Source organism: Colobus angolensis, unplaced genomic scaffold (assembly GCF_000951035.1).
Source record: "Colobus angolensis palliatus isolate OR3802 unplaced genomic scaffold, Cang.pa_1.0 Scaffold58, whole genome shotgun sequence".
In the NCBI taxonomy this organism is placed as follows: domain Eukaryota; kingdom Metazoa; phylum Chordata; class Mammalia; order Primates; family Cercopithecidae; genus Colobus; species Colobus angolensis.
Window position 1 is genome coordinate 7,407,927 of NW_012119376.1, and position 17,338 is coordinate 7,425,264.

Below are 17,338 nucleotides of genomic sequence, written 5' to 3' on the forward strand. Positions count from 1 at the left end.
ATGTATGCATTTCTGTTTTATGGGTGTATAGCTAGGAGTAGAGTGTATACCACTGAGTGTATACCTAGGATTGGAATTTCTGGATCATGAGGTAGGTGTATGTCCTAATAAATACTGCCAAACATTAAAAAAAGAAAAAAAAAGAGCCTTAATAAACGAAAGCAATAAGACTTTGTCTTGTATGGTGGATAAACTGAGAAATTAGAATACATACTTGGAATTTGGATATTAAAGAAGAAAATAATTTAGCTGGCTCTGATAATGGTGGTTATGTTAAAAGGACATATTCTGATGAATTACAGATGCACATTGAAATATTTATGGGTATGAAGACACAATATCTGGGATTTGCTTTCAAGGAGTCCAGGAAAAACAAAAAAGAGGATGTGATAGATGAAACAAATTAGGCAGAATGTTGGTAATTATTGAAACTGGAGGATGGCTATAGAGTGGCTCTTTATAGTACTTGTCACTTTTTTATTAAAGTTTTCTACTTTAAAAGTTAAAAAGTTAAAAAAAAGATTATAAATATATTTTTAAAGTGTGATTCTAAAATCTGACTGATCATCCGAATCACCTGAGGAGCTTAAAAAAATAGATTCTGGGAGCTGCAGTCCAGCGGAATCAGTTGTCTGCGAGTCCATTCATACTGGATGGGAGATGGGGATGAAGGCTTGCGCATGGAGGAATGTGTTATTTTTTAATTTCCTAGTTCTGGCAGCCAGCACAGCCATGCTGCCTCCTCTGCTTTGTCTGACTCAGGAGATCTTACATCAGTCTTCCTTCCTCCCTGCCTTCTTCTCTCTTTCCTGTCTTCCCTCCTCCGCCCTGTTGTTTTCTCTTTCTTCACTTTATGAAAGTTTAGGGCAGGAGGCTTAGAAGGATCACAGGGTCCTAGCATCCCTTTCCTCTTCCCATCAGAGGAAAAGTGTCCTCATTGTCAAGCGGGGTCTTGTGCTTGAGGACCGGGCCTGGACCTCACACAGTCATTGTTTATGAAAAGCTGCCTTGCTACCATGGATGAGAGATGTGTGCATTGCTCAGGTGTGCCTCAAAATAAAGCTGCTTAGGAAGCATAGTCTTAATATCCGAGTCTTTCTTTTTCTTTCAGCATTCATCAATTGAAAACATCACAATCTGTTCTTAAATAATTTATTTTTTAATGTTGACTCTTGTGAAAACTTACATTTATTTAGAAATACTTGAAGAAATCCAACAAAGAATAGGTGGTTTTCTATTAGGGACAATTAAATGTGCAAATTTCAAATACTTCTTATAATAAGTATAAATAATTCCATTTTTTCACATTAAGAATGGAGATAATGATCAACACAAAATATTAAGGTATCAGCTTTAGGAGAATTAGATGAAAACACTGAAGTTTATTTGATGTCTTTGGAAAGAAATTATAAAGATTTGTCTGGGAAAAAACTTAGGGAGCTCTAAGGGGAAAGCATGTCTAATAACATGTGTAAAGGCTGTGTAGAGTTATAGATCACATATATTCTCAGGTCATAAGCACAGACCCCCAAAATGACAGCCTTTATCTCAGGGGAAAATGCATTTCCCCTCCTTTTTTTTTTTTTTTTCCTAGAGCAAATATGACAGCAACCACAAAGCACACAGAGAAACTGTAAGCTAGCAACAGAAAGAGATTTCCTCATACTCATGGTTACTGGCTTTTGCTGTCCCAATACCAGGGTACCATGGGATACAAGGGACTTCCCAGCCCCCCAGGACACAGTGTTAACACAGAAAATAAAACCATCACAAAAGGCCATATCTTTCCCTGTGACCATCCCCAATCTCATTCCTGTTCCTTCCCTATCTCATCTCCAAGGAGGTAGGACACTCAGAGGCATTAACAGAACACAGAAGATGGTTTTTTTACTACATAGCTGGAGTTTCATAAGGAGAAGCACGAAACTTTGATGAATATATATACCTTGGATGCAATTCCTTCTTTCCCGGGGAGGCAAGCAAAGTGTACCAAAGAGTCCAATTTACCCGCTGTGGTCAGGAACTTGCCCACAACCTGACTCAAAGCAAATATGTTCTCTCAAGAGGACACTGCAGCGTTTTCCCCAGAGCTGAAGAAATATCTTCACTTAAATAATCTCGAAGTTTGTAATAAAATAAATAAAGTGAATTACACAAACAGGACTAGAGCTCCCTTTAAAAAGGCAGCTGGTTGAGTTTATGCAAGCAGTGTATATACAAGCTCATGCCCCAACAACAACCAGAAAACAGGTTATTATTATTTAGCCTTCCTATTATACTTCTAGGGCAGCATTTCAATATAATTTAAAAAAAATCCCTCATACATAATGTAAGGGTATACTATACATGTACACACTTTTACTCCTCAGTTCAAGCTAACTTCTTTAGAAGACAGTAATAACCCAAAGAGTTACACGTCTTCCCACTAAAATATTCTTTTAAAAGGTGCATATTGTAAAGAGCAGCTTGTTTTTCTGTCAACGTGAACATGTTCAGTCTCAGCAGCCTCAGAATCACAGTCCATGGATGGTTCTGCATTTCTGCCGGGTCCTCAGGAAAGGACCCAGGCAGGTAGGGAAAAACCATGAACTACAAACACTCTCTGAATATGTCCATTTTCCCTGAGCTTCCTTGAGCTTCTTGCAGAGGGCCTCACTGCCATGAGGATCTGGCTTCACATCTCTGAGAGATGCTAGGGGAGGGGAGGTGGAATGGCTCTGGCTTCTCCAACCCACCTGACTGCGTGTCTTTTCCCTTCTCAGCCAAGATGATGAAGCAGTCCTGATGGGCAGGGTGCAGGCGCCTCGGCCAGTCCGTGCACACCTTCCAAGTCCAGAGAAGTTCCTGGCCTCTTGCCTGGTAGGAGAGGAGGAACCTTGGGCTGAATCTGACATCATCCTTTGCCAGTTACAAGCTTTGCTTTCTAAGGCCACCTGGGCACACTCCCTGGTTACCAAACCTGAGCATCGTGGGCACCACAAAGAGCTTATCTTTCCTCTCCTGCTCAGACACCCTTGAGCCCACTGTTGCAGTGGCAGCTGAGGGTTCAGAGGATAGCACCATGATGACTGACAGCTCGAGGCCCCACTTCTTGCAGGAGGTGACCCGCCTGTTTCCGGTTAGCCATACATCTGCTTGAACTGAAAGCACTCATTGCAGTAGCCGTTGCACTTGGCATTGCCAAAGTGATCACAGGCGGGGGCCCGGCAGCGCTGCTTCGGGGGGTCTTCGGGGGCAGGCTCACCCCGGTGGACCCCGGGGCCCATCCTCTGGTTGGGATGCTGGCACTCCATGCAGAGCTCCTCGCTGCGGCAGGCCAGGATGTTCTTGCAGGAGGCCCGGGTGCACTTGGGCCTTGAGGTGCTCTGTGTGGTTCGAGGCACATCTCTGCGCTGGCTCGATCTCTGAGTGGAAAGAACAGACAGATCATTAAAAAGTCAGGAAACGATTGCTCACATTTCTTAGGGAGAGCACAACGAAATCTCATTGGATAGTGTGGAGTCTACAAAGAACTTTACCTGCCTGAGCAAGGGAACAGGAGAGCACTGCAGTCTATGAGCCAGAGCTCTTGAAGGATGTTTCCTTCCAATCTCAAGGATAGCTGACTTGGCCCCCAGGGAGGCTGAGGAAAACCGTCAAGCCTAAGTTGGCCTGCAAACTTTCCCTGGCTCTCTTCTGTTGGGACCAATAACCACTGTTCTTAGATAGCTTCTCTACCATTATGTGAACAACAGGCGGCACACCTGTATCTGTCAAAGCCGGCTTTTCTGATGTACCATTAAGCGGAGGCCCCTGGGAAGCTCTGTCCGTTCGCTCCTTGTGATAAACGATTATTTAAGAAGGGCTGCTTTTTAGATGTCTGTGCTTCTCTTACAAATCAAAGAAGCCTCTGATCACTATCTGGCTTTTTGGAGGCTTGAAGAAGTTTTATGCGATGGCTGTGTTTCTTTGTTTTTAAAATAAATTCGAAAGTATTCTTGGAGCATGAAAATCGGTGACAGCATTTCGGACCTGGGGACCCACAGTGACATGGACATTCCCTTTCAGGTTCTGAACTAATCCTTTATCATGAGGGAACAGAACCCGGCAGAGACGAAAGCCTGCTTATCACTGTCGGAAGCCAACGCTCCAGCAAAAAGTACCGGACACACGGGAGGGAGGGAAAACTCCTCAAAATGTCTCACCAGTTGCTCTTCTGTCCTTTTGGCCTCATGAAATCTCTGATTCTGAGCTTCAATGAAACACTTCTGGCAGTATCCTTCAAACATGGTGCTTCCAAGGGTGCCGCATTCCCTCCCCAGGCACGGAATGGTGTTCTGGAACCTAGAGGCTGTGGGACTGGCTTTCCCTGAGGCAGCGACAAAATCTACACAAGAGTGGATGCTAGTTAGTACCACATAGGGGTCACCCCACAGATACAGAGATGCTGACATTAGAGAAATAAATGGGTTCCAAATACAGATTAGGCCAGCCTTAAATATATAGAAATATATATATGTACATATTTAAGTATATAAATTCAGCAAAAGAAATAATAACAACACTATTATGGAAACATCTTTGGCTTTACCAATCTCTCATTTTGAACGTGAAGCACTGATTGGTCACAGGAACAGGGCAAAGAGCAGGCATTACCTGGTCACCCTTCTTTCAAATGAGAGATTTCCAAAACCACATCTGTTTCCTTACAGCGTCAGTAGAGACTTCCTTCTCTCCAGTTACTACTCTTCAGATTTTAAGATTGTTCTATTATATCTAAGTTGCAAAAGAAGTCTAGTTTAAACTTAAGACTGTCTTAGATATGCCAGACCTGAACGGTCTAGTAAAAGCAAATCCCACGAGCTCTGTCTACAGGGCACTCTGGTTTTTAGAATGTGATATTAGGAGCTGCTACAATCACGCAGTGCCTTTTGCCTCCATGGGCAGCTGGCAGGGCCACCGTGGCTGTCCCATGCACAAGCCAGTAGAAAAGCACGGTAGGTCCTGACCACTCTGCCTGACTGCCCACACAGGATTTTTTTTCCTTAAAGGTCAGGAACAAAACCTCTTCTGGACAGTAGCGCTATGTTAGGAAGTCAACCATTTCACTCACGTTTGTTTTCTCTGTACTCGATGAAACACAGTGTGCAAAAGCCCTTGTTTTCTGGAGTCCCAAAATACACGCAGCCAGCTTTTCTGCACTTGCTGGTCCCCGTCCTGTCTCCCGGAGTCCGTGCAGCTTGAGACAGGCAGCCAGCGGGGGCGTCGTTTCCAGCTCTGTGGCAAGAATGCGGGGAGGGGCTCCGGACGAGCTGTGAGGGATCTGACTTGGAACGCTGGTGACAGGAGGGAGGGAGGCTGGTGCTGAGGCTGGAGGAGGCCTCTGCTGTAGTCCTTTTGAAGCAAGTACTGCAGATCCCATTAAATGTCCTGGTGACATCCTGGAGGCAGGCTTGGCACTTCCCGGGATCCAAGTGCCTTGTGTGGTCTGCGGCGTGGCTGGCGTGAAGTTGCCGGGCGTTGTGGCAACGTTCACAAAATCCATTGTGCTGCACATTCAGTGTGAAGGGGCAGCCGGGGCTCCTGCACTTCATGGCAGTGGTCTCACTGAACAGAAAAGGGCTGGGTGCTGTCGGTGGAGCAGAATGAGGCCCCCCAGCGGGCTCCTCGGGTTTCCACGCTAAGGGCTCATAGGCTTCTCCCCGAGAGGCCCCGAGCGCCATGCCAGGGAGCCCCTCGGGGCCCGGCTTGGAGTTCAGCTTTGGGAGTTTGTTTTGATTCTTTTGCCGCCTCTCTGAGCACTCATGGCATAAAGGCTGGGTGTTCACAGACATGAAGAACGGGCAGTTGGGCGTTTCACATTTTACATCCATGAGAGAAAGCTGGGGTAGGGAAGATTCCATGGGATTCTGGGCATGCAACTCTCTCCTCCCCTGCTCGCTGTTTTCCTGCCATTTCTTGTACTCATGCTGAACAAGCTCAAAGTAATCATCTACCAGATTGATTTCTTTTGGTAAGTTAGCTTCATCCAACCTGAAGACCAAAAGGAAAAAATATGTATGAGACTACACAAAATCACACACAAGATTTTACATCATTAGCCTACAGAACAAAGTTTTAGAATGTGGATTATGGCAAGAATTGCAGAACCATTAACTGAAACGCAGGCCTGTGATGAAGAGCTCACACTTTTCACGTAACATGATCTGACACATTTCCCAACATGTTCTAGAGTCAAGAATGATGTCAGTTAGTTTGCTAAGACTTCCTTATTTTTAAAATCACAGTTTCATTTAATCATTCTTGGTCCATCCAAAAACTATAGATAGTTTTAAAACAAGGGCTAAAAAAAAAATCAGCTGACTCTTTAATTTCTCAGAGATCAAGTTCTGAGTAAAACATCACTCGGGCCATTCGTTTGGGACTAGTCTACTTTATAGTACAAACTACTTTGGAACCTCAGGTTGGGTATTTTGCTATTACTAACTTTAAACTTGTGTCTGGTCTCCACCAGCATTAGCAGCCATGAGTAACTAAGATGCAGACACACTCAAAGGCACTTGTCTATTTACTGTTGACTCTGTAATTTGCTAATCTCCACGTTGAGAGACAGATTCTCTTACGGCCTCCTTGTCATCTCTTGTGCATCTCAAGTGCTCAGAAACAGGCATCTCTTTAACATAAAGCCAATGTTTAAAGACTGGATACCTGCACAATGAGCATTCTGGGGCTTTCCTCCCATTCCATGTGCAGAATCATGAGCTGCAACATGAACAATTCTACAGCCCCAGCTATGTCTGATGTGCCTGTTCTTACCAAGAAGCCAAGAGAGAAAGGTTTTTGTTTCCAAGTGTTTTCACTTGCTAGTCTTTTTAATACGTACCAGAGTAATTAAAATACAAAAACAAAAAACAACAACTATCCTCGATGTAAATGCACTTTGAAAACCCATAATTCTGCAATTCTGACTTTTGGGATCCAGATATCTAGGAAACTCATTAGGGATAAATGACTTATTTCGATTTGAAACCCAAGTTAGCACGGCCTTACAGAATCCTCTCTAACCATGCACAAGGCTCTGAATTTGTTTCCCACTGGCAGAAACTGGCCACAAATCACTCTACTGTTGAGCTTCAGGGTGGCAGCAACTCAGGTGGCTGAGGTTAAAGACAGTTACAGATGACACAGGAGAGAGCTGAACATAAACTGCTTACTTTGCGGCATTGATGAGATGAGTTGTGCCATGGTCCCAGCCTTGGACAGGGATTTCTATCACCATTAAGTACTCTTTTAAGAGCTTCTCCTTCATCTCATTTTCAGGATCTGTCAAAAAGTGAACTTTTAAGTCTTCAAATCTTCCTCGGTCTCTGTTAACAAGTGGAACAGCTCGGATTTCTGAGGGGAAAAAAATAACACATAAGTAAAATCGTATTCTACTAAACAAGGCCATAGGTAAGTAGATCTCATTTTGAAAGTGTGTAAAATATATAATTTACAGAATAGAAAACTATTCTCAGCCACAGTTAAACCCAAAAGGGAAAACAAAATGTGCTACAATCTAATATAAAAATGCACTGTTTCCAGGAAACTCACAGAATATTAACCAGCCTGGAGGGGGTGGATCTTATTGGTTGAAGTCCCAGGCTTTAGAATCAGACTGACCTGAGTTTGAATCCTGGCTTTTGTCAAGTTGTGTGGCATTAGGCAGGTTAGTTGACCTCTCTAAGCTTTAACTGTCTAATCTGTAAAATAAGGCTACCAAGGCCTACATCTCACAAGAATGCTAAGAGGATAAAAATGCAATAAAATAATATATCCAAAGCACAGTGCTTATTCTACATGAAGCTATTAAAATAACAGCTAACAGGCCAGGCACGGTGGCTCATGCCTGTAACTCTGAGAGGCCAAAGCGGGAGACTGCTTGACCCCAAGGGGTTGAGGCTGCAATGAGCCATGATTGTGCCACTGCACTCCAGCCTGGACAACGGAGGGAAACCCTGTTTCAAAAAGAAATAAAAAAGCTAACCTGACAGGCATTTACTTGCTCCATAACAGGCACTGTGTACCTTAATTTATCATGTATGAAAGTGCTTTCCAAGTCATATTCAAAAAGATATGAGGGTATTATGAGTTACTGCTATTGCATTACTCTTACTAACCAAGCAAGTCACAGAACAATATATTTAAATAAAAATAATATACTTAAATAAGATTGTTTCAATAAGAAGCAAAAAAACCCCTGATGTTTCAGTGTCTAGTTACCAATCTGAATTAATGCAGTTTTCTCACCAGGCCCACTGTCCTTCAGGGTCACCAAGGGTACAAAATGATGGCTGTCATAGCCGAGAACAATGGGGTATCTGTAGCATTCCTGGGCAGGCCAGTGGAGAGGCAAGTAAATTCCACCCACTTTCAAAGGGGCGAAATTGGAACCTGATTCCAAACTTCTTAGCATTTTGTCTGTTCAAAGAAAGAGAAAGAAAAATGAGGCCCTTAGGTGACTTTCATCAAATTCCATTTCACTCTGTTACCTGAACTTTGGCAGTGTGGTTTTCTCGACAAGCCAAGCCATAAAGCTGAAAGCATTTAAGTACAGATATGTGATCTATAGGCATCTCACCTGAAATGACAATGATTGGCCTTCTGAGGATGTTGCAGAGGACAAATATGTGTATTTCTTCCAGTGAGTTGTACTGAAGTCCACTTCGGGCCATGGGTGTGTCTGTGGAAGCCATTTTGATAAGGTTGTCCCATTCATCATTCCAGTTCTAAAGGGGAGGGGGGTGAAAGAAAAAAAAAAAAAAAGCTTGAATGTACCCTGTACTAAAAAGTCATTCTGACATCACTCTACAATTATTCATTTATATAACTCAGCTTATTTTTCTCCTTTCATGAAACCATCATTCAAATGATCACCCTTTTTTCCCCATTTCTGTTTTCTTCCTTTACTTTTTTCCACTACAAGGTAAACTCAAAAGTTGGGGAGGACGGGGACAGCACCTGCTTTAAAAAAAATCCCTGATGAGGTATCACATTGCAGCCCCTTATCCAAATGTTCACAAAAATTCCAAACTTGTGACTGAGGATGGTGAGGCACGTGTCTTAATCTTATTGGCTGGCTCAGCAAAGCTAAGGGCAATCAAACCGAAAAACAACAAAACACCAGTGGAAAAGGCCATGATCAAAAGACTTGCTGCTACAGGGAACAGATTCATAGCTGGGAATCTGCTAACCAAAAACAGGACAAAAGCCTTGGGTGAGTCCCACTGGAGGTTTCTGGTGTTTTCCATTGAGTATGCTTCGCTTAGACAAATTCATGTGACCTAGCCCATCAGATGCTACCAGAGGGCAGGGACTCGTCCAGGGGTACCCTATGCCCACCATGGAGCTCTGTCAGTAGATAATTAGGGGGAAAAACATACCCGAGTATCATAGCAAAGCCCCGTTTCAACAAATTCCTGAGATTTGAGGGACTCCAGTTGCCAGCGGAATTTAAAGTTGCGTGTGTCTGTTTCCTTGAGCGTGCTGAACAGCGCCTTCCTCAGTACCAGGTCTGTGTCCTGAACGCCCCACATGTACTGAGAAGTGGCATGCATGAGGCAATTGCCATCACCTGAGGACAGAAAGGAAAAGAGAAGGAGTCAAGTTATCTGCATGGAAGGCTCAGCAAAGGTTTTCAGAATAAACCAGCCCTACTGCTATTCTAGTGGACTGAATGGTTTAATTTGGTTTAATTTCCTAGTCAAGGGCAAACTGATATTTCATAAGATGATGACAGCTTTAAGGAAAAAACAGTTCTTTTTATTCTTCTTTTTAATGAATGACACCAACTGCAAAGGAGCCAGGGGACCTTGGTTCTAGCTTAACTCTGCTCCTACCTAGTTCAGGTGACCTGGGGGAAATTCCTTGAGCTCTCTGGGCATTTTTCCTCTTTGTGAAATGAGGGCAGTGAATGACGGTCTCTAAAGCCCCATTCCTTCCTACCATCCCCGATCTGCCAGTGAAGGCACTGGCATTGCTGCTCTCTAATTCTAAGGAAGCGCACACAAGGCAACATGCACAAACCAGGAAGCAGGCATGGCTTGCTAGACAGGGATAGTCTGGCTGTGACTCAATGGCAAATGACTTGACCATTCCACTTTAGCCTTTGGGCCCTGGGAGTTTCCTCTCCTGGTGTGTAAAGTGGTGTTGACAACACTGAATTACCTATGGCCTGCTAGTCCGGCTCTCAAAAATGCCTTATGCAAACCTGCTTGTTAGTAACTGTAAAGTACAAAAGTTAAAAAGCACCTGGGTGTCTAAATTTGAAAATAATTCAGTGTTTAGGGCTGACATTTTGAGAAAAAAACAAAAAACAAAAAAACAAGTTTAACTGTATGCCATTAATTTGTGACATTTCCAGTTTAAAACTCACAATTCAATGGGCTGCATTTTTTTTCAACTCCCAAACAATAAATATTTTGGGGGAATGTTTAAAACAAAAAACGTTAACTCCTTAATCTCCTTTGGCAAGTGCAAAATAATTTTTATAAAGAAAAGTTAAACTGTTTCTTATATTACTCTATAAGTAGGGTAATAAAGTTATTTGAAATTTTATCAAATTGTAATTATAGTCAAACTGTAAAGAAACCAAAAAACCCTCAAATATATATCCACAGCCAGTATTCCTTCAATTTATACATTTAGAAAAACCAGCTAAGTATTCAAACAAATGAACAAAAAAGATCACCCAAGCCTTGTGTCTTGGCAGACATGTAGCAATGATTGCATTCTGTTGAAATTTCCCCTTTGCAAAATCTAGAGCAAAGATAAGGCTTTTTTTCTTCTTGTGCTTACTTTCAGTTCTTTATTGAGATGCACCAGTACAAAATTCCCTAAGTAACATCTGGAATTCCCCAGTGCTAAGTTATTTGACTAGCAATTGAGCAACAGCTATTGTACTTTTTGTTCTGGTGTGTAGACATTTAAACTGCGAAGTGCACCCTGGACTTTCCAAGTGGGTGTGGTCAGGGTGAGCTGGAATAGGGCTACTCATTATACAAGTGAAATCGCTGCAGCCAATAGACGCTGGAATTTTTCACATGAAGTTTCAATTTTATGCCACCTACTCCCTTCCTCATTCACCACAGTCTCATATCCTCAAATGCAAACTTGTGAATCACCCCCTCCCCAAACAGATATTGCCTTTGAAGAACCCTCCTATCAAGGGAAGGATTAATTTTTTTTTAAAAGGTGCTAATCAAAATCAAATAAAAAAAGTCATTTGTTTTCTTCCCTCCCTAAATATCTTTTCTTCCTTTTTTAGAATCTTAAGGAGTTTTCTTGAAAGTGAAGAAACAAAAGGATTCTGAGTCTAAAAATGATTTCCCAGAAAATGTTACGCAAATACACCTGCTTTTGTAGTTTTATTTCTAGTGTGGCTCCTTGTTGATTTAAATGACATGTTTGCAAAATAAGTGTTTCCTATTTATATTCCTTTTTTTTTTTCTAGTGGAAATAGAGCATTTCCTTTCTTAAGGAAATAAAGCAAAAAGTCAGTTAATTCTCTTAATAAGGTTTTCCCTTTTCTACCACATTTTTAATTCAGCAGAATCTTTGTTTCTAACTCCCCCAGAGTTGACTCCATCTCTTTTTGGTAACAAATGCGAGAGGATTAAAACCACAAATTGTCAGGCACATAAACCCCGTGATGATGACTTCACATAATTACCTACTTCTATGTATCACTTAATTTAATGCCAAGAACAATGCAGACAGTAGCTATTCCCAGTTTTCTTTCTATGTATGTTTCTAAGAATCAGTGTTTCATAAATCTAGGCAAGATGTTGGGGTAACGTACAAGAGCCCCCAGGATCAAAATTTAAAATCCCATGTCCACCAATCACTCTAAGTTACCCAAGTCAAAAAAAGCCAAAGTTAATGTACCAATGAAGTTAATTAAGTTAGTGTTCCTATCGTAATCATTGTCAACAAGGATTTTCTTCCCTTGGACATATTATTTCTATTAGGATGGTTTGGGACTGTCACAGATATAAGGACCTGAGATTCCTGCTCTTATGTAGACTATGAGCATTTAATTGATCTTGTACAGTCTACTTGCTTATTGTCATAATTATCCACATCCACAGAGTAGAATTTTGTGCCTGCATGGAACAGTATGCTCTGACATTCCTGTTGATGCACACATTCTTACCCAAGGGAAATGATTAAAAAACAAAACAGTAAAGCTTGGAATAGGAAATAGCTACTAGTGGTAAAGGCCATTGGCAGAACAGCACAGACAGGAAGGAATTCAGTGACTAAGAACCCCTAAAAATAATGAAGGTGAAGTCTAAAATTCATGCTAAAAATTTCAGGGCATAGGCAAAAATTTCAGGGCATAGCCTATTTCACCTTGCAGGGCATAGGCAATAGAACCTAGGTCAGAGAGGAGGAGGAAACAAAAGAAGTTCTTCATGTCTCCAACAGCCATTCACTGGTTAACCCATAAAATGCTACCAATTCAAGAGGTGTAAGAACATCACAAGCATTTTCTAATGACAGTGGACAACAAATGTACTACCAGTTTTCACACCATGCTTTCCTTTCGAACTTAAAGGCTTTTAACATTTCCATTACGGGCCAGCGAAGGGTATTTTACAGATGATTAAACATTTGCAAGAATGAGAAGCAAATCGCCTAACTGGGGTATGGTGTTTACAAATGCATTCTCCAAGCCTCAATGTGCTCTGCAATATATGCAATCAGAAAATATCCTTAATAAATAGATTCACAAAACAAGTCTGCTATTATCACATGCCCCGAATAGAGATTCTATACTAAGGTCTCAATACTAAATCTCAAAACTGATTTGAGCTCGGGCTTGTGCTATTAAAGCTTGAATGGGGACCCAGCAGGCGGGAGCTATCACCCAGGCAAAAGAAGCACAACAGATCAAGTCTTACCGTTCGTTTTCAGCGCCACAAGCTTCCTGACTTCTCGACACCAGTTGAGTTTCTTCTGGCTTTCCAGGGAAGCCTGGATGTTTTTGTCAATGAGGGCTTTGTGGATGATCTCCCGAAACTGAGGACAAAACTGGCAAGTTCTGAACATTTCCAGTGTGTATCGGTGCATGGTTTTAAAATGATGAATGATCCCATTAGTAGGTTTAAAAATATCTTCTGGAGTTCTCTCCCGTATCTTCACAGCTTTCCGCATATTGCTCAAATACAAAGCCTGAGGAAGGACTTGTTCAGCCATTGTGCTCTCCAACACCTGAAAAGGAAAGGAAAAAAAGCCATTCCATTAGCCTAACTTTAATACGACTCCTATATAGCTGCCTGCAGGAAACCCCAGTGTTTGATCTTGTCATTACCCTGATCTGTAGGCAAAAGATCTTAGCACCTCTACTCCCGGGATACTAGCTGGCCCCAGAGATTAACTCACACTGGACTGTTTTAAGTTACATCACTTTAAAAGATTAGCCTAAACAGGAGAAGGAAGGCAGAGAGTGGGTACTGAGGAGGAGGGGAATAACCCGTGTTTTCAGTAACTTTTGTCAGGGAGCCAACCCTGTCTGTCAGCAACAGGTACTGCTCCTCAAAACCAGCTTAAGCTCCCGTTTCATTCTGAGGCCACGCTGAACAGTGCTGGATTTGGGGAGTACTGGATGCCAGTTAAGGGCTCACCGTAGCCCTGACAAGTCTGTAGCTCCTCCCCTCAGACCACCACCAGGCAATCCTACTCTTGGGCCAAATCTTGAGTTGTCACTCCCTCCCTATGCTAGAAGGACAGCAAAATACTTTATAAAAATCTTGCAATTTTATGCTGTCACTTAGGCTGCTGGCTGGTGTTTCCTCTTTATCCCCAAAGAAAAGTATTTATAAAGTGTTTATTCATAAAGTTTATTCTAATGTTTATAAAGAGTTAAAACCGAATGTTTTCTAATCAATAAAAAAGCCCATTTCCACCAAGATACTTTGCAATTTTAAGAGCAGTCAGCATTCCTTCAGAACCTCCCAATCGGACTTCATATCAGAATAAGAAACAGACTAACAATAGGCTAGGCATGGTGGCTCACGCCTTTAATCCTGGCACTTTGGGAGGTGGAGGTGGGAGGATCACTTGAGCTCACGAGTTTGAGATTAGGCTGGGCAACATAGTGAGACCTAGCTCTCTACGAAAACAAAAAATGAAAAACCACAAAATAATAATAGAACAATAAATTCTATACTTCTAAGAACAGATATTGGAGCTCAATCATTTTAACTCAACTGCCAATGAAATGTTATCATCACCCTCCAGGTACCAACACCGGGGCATGTCTGCCTGGCTTTTCACCCTGAAATCTTTAAGCATAATCAACTAGTAGAAGGAATGAAAGTCTAGAAGGAGACAAGGAAAGAAGTTTCCACCAGGAGGCCACTCTGGCAAATGAAGGAGGAAAGGCGGCAAAGACCAGCATCTACAACCCATGCCAACAGTGCAGGATGATGCAAATTAACATGATGTGGGATCTCTCCAGTATGGAACAGTGTAAAAAGCCAGCTCTGATTCACTAGCCCTTAGTAGGGTGTCTGGCCACACTTCCTAATTTCCAAGAAGATGAAGAAGTTTTCAGAGCACAAAGACATTCCCTAGGAAATTTTGCAGTGATTCTTAATTCCATTCCTGCAGCATCCTATTTGCCAGGGCAACTCTCCAGTTAATAAAAATGTTAAACCTATGGAAGAGGGAGGAGAAGAAATCTAGATTTTAGGGTAGTTACTCCTGGGTGGGTCTAGACTCTCTTAACACCATTGATAAGGTGGTCTAAATTCTTGTGGCCCACTCAAAGGGGAGAGGTTGGACTAGATGACCCATGCTTTCTCCTGAGGAGTTTTCTGGTGATAGTTTTAGATTGGGATTCTTAATCTGATTGCTGGGAAAGGCATAGTGGGAGTCATTCTCTGGATCAGATGGTGCTCTCTTTTGATGTCAGACGTCCTCTACAGGTGGAATTGGGCAAAACTATAGCAGGACAAAAATAACGCATACACCTTTCCTTTGTGGCACAGCAAAAGTCTCTCTCATGATATCATCCATCCATCTATCCATCCATTCATCCACCCACCCACCCATCCACCCAACAAGCACTACCTGACCACTACTGAAGGCCAATCACCATGCTTGATGATAGGACTAAAAGTCAAAGATGACCTTATTCCCTTCCTTGAAATCACACTACCAACTTAGTCTGCAGCTAAGGCAATGGAGTTACAGGTACTGCTCAGATCCCACAGCCATTCAGGGGCAAAGTTTTGCCTAGGAGCCAGGTCTTTCAATACCTGCCCCTTGCAATCCCACAACACCAAACCTGTGGCTACAGTGCCTGCCACAATCAGATGGGAAGAGATGGGCAATAGGAAGATTTTAAACAAATGAGGTGTTATCTCTTTTTGCTTGTCTGACCCTTTTTTCTCTTCTGAATCTAAAGATTTTTCACCAAAGATCTAAAATAGTGAGAGCTGTAAACCATAGGCAAGACATGCAAATGTCAATATTGGATAACCCAGTGTGATCTCATTGGTAAGTTTAGCCTTGCACAGTCTGTAAAATTGTCTCCTTAGAAATCAAAACCCACTGCCCAAGTTTCCAGTTCTTGGACCTCTCTACACTTAAGATTAAAGAATAAATGTTTCAGATATATTATAAAGTGGCAAACAATGCAATATTACCCTTAACTATTTTTTTTTTCTTAACATTTGTTACCTCACTGTCTTATTTAAAGGTAATTTCTCAACTTTTGTCACTAGGATTCTACAGAACTTCTCTATTGCTCAAACTCTTCTCCCCCTTGTTTTATTTTTCCACTCTGGGCAGATATTTTTGTCTGCGTTGTGGAAATTGATGAATTATTTATCAACAAATACCTCATCCAAATTTGGGGATGTGCCTCTCCAAAAAATAAAAAATAGTACTAAGAATTGAAAAAAACAAAAAACAAAAAAACCCAAAAAATCAAAGCAGCACCTTAAACAATGAGAATGAGGCATTCATTGGCTGCTCAATAATCCAGTACATTAAGGTTACGGGTCCAGAAGTCCCTTTAATTAACAATGGTTCCGCCAAAATGCTGCCCTGAGACACTTGACCAGACTGGCTTTCCAAGGCAAGAAGATCTGAGAAGAGGAGAACTGAAAACAAAGCGGGTTCAAAAAGAGTTAAGCTCCTTCCTTACTTAATGCCACTGCTTTCCTGAGAGGCCAGGTGGCAGGATGTGGGACGACACCGGCTGACAAAGACAGTCTAACCCTGGGGTAGGGGCTGGAGCAGCCGCCAGCGACCCACGTCTACATGCATACTTCTCTTTCACTGCTGCAGCTGGAAACGCTAGACCCCGCGCCAGGACCCCAGCCCCATGCACGGACCCCTCAGCGTCTGGGAAGCTGTCTCTGGGACTGAAGCCCCTCACCTCCGCCGGGCTGGCGGCCACTGCAGTACCGTACTCCCCGTCGGGCTGGACCTGCACAATTTGGGAAAAAGCCGCAGCGCTTCTGCAAGGTCTACGTGGCCATGAGCATGCAACGCCTGGCTCTCAAAAAGATACGAAAGGAGCAAAGCATCAACGACCACCCGATCAGAGGGCCCGAGGGGCGCCTCTTCACCAGTCAGCTGCAGCTTAAGTTCCGTGCATTATCCGAAAGGAACAGCTGGCTGGAGGTATCCAGGGCTGTCACTCCAACCTCTGGAGCGGTGACCTCAACTCCCAGCACTTCAAAACCGAGACAGAAACAAACATCCAACAAACTCCCACTCCAGGAGCGCCGCAAAACCAACGCCAGGTAGACGGTGCCAGCCCGGGGGTCGCTGCCCAACATGCACCCGCAGCCCTTGGCTGCGGTGATCCCGAGGCAGACGGCACTGGGAGGCGCAGTGGTTACCTCTCCGGGCCCCGCGATCCTTTCGCAAAGTCCCAAGTACGGGTCAAGGCAGCAGCGCCCAGCAGGCGGAGGTCGGGGCCGGAACCGGGCGGAGGCGACGCTCCATGGACGCCCCGGGTCGGGCTCGCTTGCTGGCAGGGTCGGCCGGGGGTGTGATCTCTCTTGGCGGCCGCTATCGCCGCTCCGCCCCCGCGGGCTCCAAGCTCGCTTGGCCCGCCACGAAGACTGCAGACTGCGCAGTCTGCTTTTCCCCGTTTCAGTTGTATGCAGGTTGTAGGCCCGGGGATTTCCACGGTACTTTCCAAAGTCACGTGACTCTCTCGGTAGGGCTGCGAATTGCGTCCCGCCGGCCGCCAGAGGGCGCAGTTGGCGAGGGGCTCTCGCGTTCTCCGCCCGACCCGGCCTCCGGGCCCCGCCCCGTCCCCTTTCCCTGCCCCGCCCCGCTGCCCCGTCCCGCC

At 43.5% G+C, this 17,338-nt stretch overlaps 1 protein-coding gene and 1 long non-coding RNA gene across 3 annotated transcripts in view; one reads left to right on the plus strand and one right to left on the minus strand.

Annotated features, from left to right (window-relative positions):
* Positions 1 to 1,138: 1,138 nt before the first annotated feature.
* TNFAIP3 (tumor necrosis factor, alpha-induced protein 3) lies at positions 1,139 to 17,308 on the minus strand. Of its 2 annotated transcripts, none has more exons than XM_011962077.1 (9): positions 16,881 to 17,308; positions 12,924 to 13,233; positions 9,402 to 9,592; positions 8,600 to 8,747; positions 8,269 to 8,439; positions 7,194 to 7,374; positions 5,093 to 6,012; positions 4,185 to 4,366; positions 1,139 to 3,404 (listed from the first exon to the last, which is right to left on the minus strand). In XM_011962077.1, the coding sequence occupies exons 2-9, from the start codon at positions 13,216 to 13,218 to the stop codon at positions 3,120 to 3,122; spliced, it is 2,373 nt and encodes a 790-aa protein (XP_011817467.1). In that variant the 5' UTR covers positions 13,219 to 13,233; positions 16,881 to 17,308; the 3' UTR covers positions 1,139 to 3,119. The 2 variants fall into 2 exon arrangements, with proteins under 2 accessions (XP_011817467.1, XP_011817466.1); XM_011962076.1 differs by lacking the exon at positions 16,881 to 17,308 and adding an exon at positions 16,683 to 16,830.
* LOC105526162 overlaps positions 16,186 to 17,338 on the plus strand; it is a 41,905-nt gene continuing 40,752 nt past the window's right edge. The window contains exon 1 of the long non-coding RNA XR_001004033.1: positions 16,186 to 16,781. This is a non-coding gene — a long non-coding RNA (uncharacterized LOC105526162). The remainder of the gene's footprint in view (positions 16,782 to 17,338) is intronic.

What these genes read in the sequence shown, in the direction of transcription:
- TNFAIP3 (XM_011962076.1), bottom strand. Translation starts at nt 16,817, where the DNA reads ATGTTGGGCAGCGACCCCCGGGCTGGCACCGTCTACCTGGCGTTGGTT. An exon ending in GCCAATCATTGTCATTTCAG is followed by an intron (nt 8,440 to 8,599) that starts GTGAGATGCCTA and finishes TTCTTTGAACAG; the next exon opens with ACAAAATGCTAAGAAGTTTG. An exon ending in CCTGAAGGACAGTGGGCCTG is followed by an intron (nt 7,375 to 8,268) that starts GTGAGAAAACTG and finishes TTTTCCCCTCAG; the next exon opens with AAATCCGAGCTGTTCCACTT.